Source organism: Talpa europaea, assembly GCF_964194135.1.
Source record: "Talpa europaea genome assembly, chromosome: 11".
Classification (NCBI taxonomy): Eukaryota; Metazoa; Chordata; class Mammalia; order Eulipotyphla; family Talpidae; genus Talpa; species Talpa europaea.
The window spans coordinates 90,025,097-90,032,243 of NC_140078.1; the positions used below are offsets into that span (position 1 = coordinate 90,025,097).

General features: G+C 35.3%; 1 protein-coding gene across 2 annotated transcripts in view; it reads left to right on the forward strand.

The window, feature by feature from the left end:
- SGO1 (shugoshin 1) overlaps window positions 1–6,459 on the forward strand; it is a gene marked incomplete at both ends in the record, with an annotated part of 9,961 nt that extends 3,502 nt beyond the window's left edge. The window contains 5 exons of one of the 2 annotated variants that reach the window (XM_084248416.1): window positions 1,169–1,245; window positions 2,775–2,833; window positions 3,773–3,820; window positions 5,966–6,149; window positions 6,366–6,459. In XM_084248416.1, coding sequence (XP_084104542.1) covers window positions 1,169–1,245; window positions 2,775–2,833; window positions 3,773–3,820; window positions 5,966–6,149; window positions 6,366–6,459 — 462 coding nt within the window. The remainder of the gene's footprint in view (window positions 1–1,168; window positions 1,246–2,774; window positions 2,834–3,772; window positions 3,821–5,965; window positions 6,150–6,365) is intronic. The other variant, XM_084248417.1, reaches the window with a different exon arrangement.
- Window positions 6,460–7,147: the final 688 nt, after the last annotated feature.

Below are 7,147 nucleotides of genomic sequence, written 5' to 3' on the forward strand. Positions count from 1 at the left end.
GGTTCCTATTTAAAAAAAAATTCAATGTTCATAGCCCTTAATTCTTGATCTTGAAATAATATCCATCCAAGCCAGGGATTTTTCTTTGCTTGAAATGCTTGCTCTCTATCTAAACCTCTTGCTGACCTCTTTTAAGTCAATTGTCATTAGACCCATGTTATCTTATCCCTCCCATAGCTTTTAAATGCTTTCTGCTGTGACCTCTACTGGTCTTCGTCTCTCTTATGGGACTGTATTCCTAACGGATACCATGTCTTGCTTGATTTAGTCCGTTGACTTCCTAACTGCTGCCACTGGCCCCTTTCTATCCATGTTTTCACACAGTGGTCAAACCTATCTTCTTTAAACTTGTATCATTTTCTTCCCTACTCAATATTTAAGTGATTTTCCTTCACACTCAGAATAAAACCCAAACTCATGTCTCTCAAGATATGCACATCTCCTATTCTTCTCAATGACTAGGTTTCTTCCACAATGGCCTTTCTTTTCTAATCCAGACAGGTTTTTCCTACATCATGATTTGTCTATGTATTTCCACTGTCTGCTCTTTCTACTGCTCTTTCAATAGCTGACTCTTGCATTCTTCAGATTTCAGATGAAAATCACTTTCTCTGAAAGAGCTCCCCGCCTCAGTTACACTTTGAGTATTTCCTTCATAGCACTCTGAAGTTGTTTGTATATTTCTTCCTTTTCTTGTAAAAACTTTTTCTCCCTGCGTAAGAATGAAAACTTTAGTGCCTCCCCTGGTTGCGCAGGCGGTTGAGCTCCACACTGTGAAGCTGTCTGCAGCCTCTGCAGTGTTGGTTCAATCCCGGCCTGCTGGCGAGGGTCCCACATGGCACAGCAGACCTCTCCTGTCTCTCCCACTGCTCCCCTCAGCAGTGTATTTCGTCAGTCTGCCTGTTCTGTTCCCTGATCTGTCTCTGGTGAATCCTCTCACCCTCCCGCGAATGTGGCCTGTACCCCAGTTCTTGTATGAATAAATAAATAAATCTTAAAAAAAAAAAAGAATGAAAACTTTAATAAAAGGGTAGGACTTAACTTGTTTTTTAGCTGCTATAAAACCAGTTCTTAAAACACAAAAATTGTGTTTAGTGTTGAATAAATGAATACTTATTATGATTATTTCAGTTATAACAGTGTTTTCTTTGTTTTAATTCATGAACAGAACCAGGAAGTATGCCCTTCTAGAATGGACTCAAGTATTGATGACAACTTCGGAGATTCATTTGTGAAGGATTTACCGTTAGTATCAAATTCTTTTGATTATTAATAACCAAGAAAGATTTAATTCTATAGTCCACTTATGAAAGGAAATTTGCATTGTATTGACTCTTGTATTCATAGTCTGATGTTCTCTGAGAAAATTTGATTTGTTGCAATTCTGTTACACATAGCCAAACTAAAGCTTTCGTATATAAAATTGCCTTTTTAATGTCTAGGAATAAGCAGCTTCTCTAGAATGTTTAAACAGTTCCCCTCAGTCACATTTTTCTTATATCATGTTTTTATCCTGAGAAGGGTTGATTATTTCAGTGATGGTATTTTGCCAGTCTAACAAATAGTTTAGAAAAGAAATATAAAATATATTAAGCATATCTCACTGTCTTGCTAATCTAATTCATTCATAAATACAACCATACCCCATATGCCTTCTTCCCTTTCTCTTGGATTAAGTGTACTTCATATGTTTGCTTATGAAATTTTGTTATAATTACATATATTAAAATTCACAGATCTTAATTACACAGTTCAATGAATTTGACTAATGTATATACATGTGGAACATACAAAACCTCAACAGAGCCACTGCCATAACTCTAGCTTGGGGTTTCTCAGTCTTAGCATGACTGCCATTTTGGGCCACATTGGAATATGGAGCAGCAATTTGGGCCTCTACCCACTGAATGCTACCCCCTCACCCAGTCACAAGAACCAGTATGTCTTCAAACATTGCCAGATATCCCTAGGAAGTGTAATTGTTACTGCCACTTTTGAGTCTGTCCCCCTCTTACAGAAGTAATCGCTGAGATGACTTCCTAGTACCATATTTATTTTAATCATGAATAGTTTTTAAATTACTGAACTTGAAGACCTAAAAATATCATTTATATGTAATAGGAAAAAATTAGCATGAGGTAATCACATTTATATAAGATTTCTAAAATTGTTATTAGTTGGTTATCATGTCTGTTATCTCAACTATATTTAATTTTTGATGTCTTAAGGGGAAAATTCGCTGCAAAAATATAAATAATAAAATTATCATTAGAATGAAGCAGTTAAAGCACACAAAGAAAATTTTTGTTTCATGACCCAAGGGGGCCAAGATTTCCTTATAAAAGTGAATTGATAATTTCAGAGGAGTCAGTAGTTAAGCATCATGAAAGGATGTGTTACCAAAAAAAATCACAGTTCAGCTAATGAGAGCAGGCTCCGAAAGAGCTGAGTAATCAAACTGCATTTCTTTAAAATATTTTGTAAATCAATTCTGATTGGCTGTTTCTCCAGTTAAATGAAATTATGGGTTATGGCATGGCTTCAGGAGGAACTGTCCAACTTGATATGTTAGTTTTTCCAGTGGGAGTTGAATGTCAGAGTCATAACAAGTCAGCTTTCATATAATCAGCATAAATGTTTTTTGGATTCCCTTGATAAAGAACAGATACACTGATTTAGGATGGAATTGTGAAAACTTAAATATTTTTAAAAACTTAAATGTCTATTACAAAACTGTTTTTAAAAATCCTATTTTTTTGTTGGTACTTTCTAAGGCAAGTTCCTCTTCAGGAAGCTCAACTTATAGAACAAGGAGAATCATTCCAAAAAGAAGGTAACTCAAGGGAAAATCTAAAAATAACTATTATGGGCAAGATAAAAATCTTAAGAACAAACAACACAATTAAATTTCTCATGATTCTTTTGTCTGTCTAACTTATCTGCCTGCCTGGGACTTATCAGAATAGTAAGAGTTTTAAAATATGCCTATTTATTGTGCCAAATAGATCATCAGAAGCTTTGTTTATAACCATGGCTGCAATTTGCTAGCCCTACTATGTTTCAAGCTCTGTGTTAGGCATTTTACATTCATTATCTCGCTTAGCCTTCACAAGAACCTTGGAATATAGGTATAGTTGATCCCATTTTATTAGACTCAGAGCATCTCACAAGTAGGCCAGATGGTAAATGCTAGGCTTTTATCTCAAAACTCACCTCGAAATCATTGTCCTTTCTACTTTTAAACTGATGTGTACCTGTTCTCAAATATAAGTTCTCTCTACTTATATCAAGATTTGAAGAAGGGGTAACATTTGAAGAAGCAGAACCATATATCTTTTCCTCATTCCAAATACGACTTTTCCTTAAAAATACAGATTATATTTCTTACCTGACTGACTTTCCAATTTTCCCGATCTTAACCATTTTTCAAAAACAACTTACCTCCCTGAGGTTCTTTTCCTCTGGGAAGATACATGTAAACTACTAGTTTTTTTAAAACCAGGGGCACATAAAATATAAATTAGAATATTTCTGAGAGTTATATAAGGTTCTTCCTACATAGCTCAAATACAAGGCATTAGTTGATCATTGCCAATAAAGAGATGGCAATATGAAGTTCCCCAGATTTCTATTACAGTAAGAATGGGAAACTGCTGTATGACTTTTCATTCATTCTGTTTTTAACTTTCAATTCTTAAAATTCTTGTAATTAAAATTTCTATAAAGCCACTTTTATTTTTTTTTATTTATTTTTTTTTTTTTTAATTCTCAGAGCAAACGTCTATCCCCCAAGACACACTGGGGTTTGATTTGAATTCAGGTGAAGATAAATATACTGACAATATCTTTCCTAGAACTGTATCTCTGCGTCGCGGTTGGAAGAAAAATTTTTGTCAGTTCAATACCTTGGATGATTTTGATATCAGTCACTTGTCAAGGGAGTCTTTTGAATTGGAAAGAACTAGATTTGTGGACCCACTAATAAACGTGCACATTTCTGAAAGTGGGGGACAAAATGCTTGTCAGGCGAATTCAGAGCAAATTAACAAGTCACCAAAGCTTATTTACCCAGGAGGCTGTACTGCAGCAAAAGACAATGTTTTAGGGTATAAATCTGAACAAACTAAAAGTAGACCTAGAAATGCACGCGGAAGGAAAAAAGAAGGGAGAAGAAAAGCTAACAGAAACAGAAAGTCAAGATTTGTTACAAAGGATAGAGGGAATAAAAGTGGAAATAAAAAGACTGTTTCCAGAGAAAAGTTGGATGAATCTGTCACTTCCAGTGATGCTTACAATTTTAATTTGGAAGAGGGTGTTCATCTCACTCCTTTCCGGCAAAAAATAAGCAACGATTCTAAAAGAGAAGAAAACAGCCCTGAATCTGAAGTGAGCATCTCTGAATCAAGTGAATCAGGAGAAGATTCTGGTGACCTCTATCTGCCCAGTTGCAAACACATTGACGATCTCTCCAGCCAATCAGACAGAAGCCCTAGATCTAAAAGAGCATTAAAGTATATGGATGAAAAAGACACTGAAGCTTCTAAACCAATAAAAACTCCTACAAGTAAGTAAATTGCTTGCCTGCATTTTTAATGTTTATGATAAATGATTACTCCTGGTGCTTACATACTATACTCACCATCTGTTTTTCTGGAGTAGGTTAGCCTTACCATCTGTTTCTTTGGGGGGGGGGGTGGAGTTGAAGGTGAAAAGCACAATTCTGTTGCTCTGACCTGCTTCAAACTAATTTAAACCCTCTTTAACAGTTAAAAAGTTCCATATGTTTTTAAAAGAAACAAATACACACTCTAAAACAGTGTTACTCGGGGTTTGGTGCTCAGACCATCACCATTAGCACCATCTGGAAACTTAGAAATGCAGACCCCAATTATACCGCATTCCCTTAAATCAGAACCCACTTAACCATACTTTCTAAACTGAACATTGGAAAATAATATAGTACAATTATGGGGACAAAAAGGACAGAAGATCTAAAACCCAGAAATCTTGGAGAACATGTTGCGAAATACAAAGTCATTTGAAATGATTTGCTTTTCAAAAGCTATTCAGGGGGCCTCCCTGTTGGCGCAAGGGGTTAAGAAGCAACTTGTGAAGCTAACCACAGCCACTGCAGCATGAGTTCAATCCCTGGCCATGGAGCAACCCACATGGCGCAGCAGACCTCTCTGCCTCGCCCGCTGCTCCCCTCAGCAGTGTATTTCAGTCAATCCGCCTGTTGTGTTCCCCACCCTGTCTCTGGTGAATCCCTCACTGCCCCCCACTCACCCCACTGCACCTCTGGTCTGTACCCCAGCTCTTGTAGGCATAAAAATAAGTCTTTAAAAAAAAAAGGCTATTCAAAGAGATTGTGTTGCTGTTTCCTTACTATGTGCTCAGTACCTGTCTCCAAGTATAGTTACAGCTCCAAAGTAGAACAGCTTGGGTGCTTATGATAAGAAAAATACTTCATAAACTTTTTAACTTACTAGTTGTACTGAAGTTTTTAGTTTTTATAGACTTCTAATTAACACAGAAGCTCTGATTGAGAGTTCTCATTTATTGAATATAATGAATTTAAGTGACATTATAAGACAACAGGCAGCCACTGGATGATAAACTTTGGTATTGAGAGAGACACTGATAATTCTAAGAAGCAGGTGTAACTAAAATGAAATTCCATCATTTACAACTAATTTATCATGCCCACTCAATCCTAGAAGAATTTTATTGTTTCAATAAACTTGTATCAGTTCTATACATCTGTAACAATTCACATTTTAATGTTATCTGGAATGAGAGGAAAAGGAAAAAAATAATGAAACGTTAAAAAATCTATATTGTAAAATGTTGAATTTTGTATTATAAAGATTTTGTAATTGTTCACAATTTTAGTTCCTGTGATTTTTTTTTTCTCCTGTGATTTTTGTTGTTGTTGGAACCATACTCAGTAAAACTGTCTTTGTAGGTACACTACTTGAAACTCAGCAGTCACCTCGTTTAAGCCTAAAGGATATCACCAATGTCCCCTTGAATCCCATAGAGAAAATCAGAAAACTTTCTCCAAAAAATAATAAAGAAAGCCCAGCAGTGTCTCTGCGTAAACGTAGGTGCGCTGCCATCGTGAACTATAAGGAACCGACACTGGGTTCGTAAGTATTAGCTTTGTGGGAACTCACTTTTAACAAAAATTTTTGAGGAGTAAGGTTATGGCACTTTGATCAAGATGTGTCTTAAATTATAAAATTCAGGTAAAAGCTGAAGTGGGAATATTAACATTGGCATATTTTGCAATAAGTTTGTTCTGAAGAGTGAGTTAGTGTTGGTATGCTTGTAACTATGTCTAAAATCTCTTCCCACCTTTACAGGAAACTGAGAAGAGGGGACCCATTTACAGATTTGTGTTTCTTGAATTCACCTATTTTCAAGCAGAAGAAAAATTCCAGACACCGTTCTAAATAAAAAAGGAAAAAGCAAATGCAAAAGCATTTTTTCAGCGCTGTTTAATTCATCCTATACTCCCTTATTATACTCTGAGAATCTGTAAGTTCAGATGGGTTGAACTATTGCCATAGAATGTTCTCTTGACTCTAGATGTGAACATTTTTTCAAAATTCTGTTCCAAGTGTATTTTTTTAAACCTTTGATAAATTTGGTTTAATTTTTCTTTTGAATATAAATAACTGAACGTAAGCACTATAATAGTTTAGATTCCTATACTGCCCCAAATCCTAAATTTTCATCAAAATGTACCTATACCAATGTTTTGGAGATCAATGATTATTTAAATTAAGATGTATTCATTATAAACTTCTGACATCTTTATTGATCCCTTAAGGGGAATGCTAGGGGGAATGATTTTTGAACACAGGCAGAGGATCTTTTGAAACTACTTGTGATATTTGAATGAAAAAAAATCTTTAACATTCACATTACTGTACACCTTACAAATACCTTATGTAATTGTTGTATTTAATTTTCTAGAAAAAATGCATATGAAATCATGACTAGCGAATTGATGGCTGCTTGGATTCAGGGACTAGGTAAACTGAACCCCAAGCTCCAGGTGTACATTTCTCAAAATGATAACAAAATCACAAATTACTGGATCATGGACTTTTGGAATAGTTCCTTATTTATTCAAAAAAAA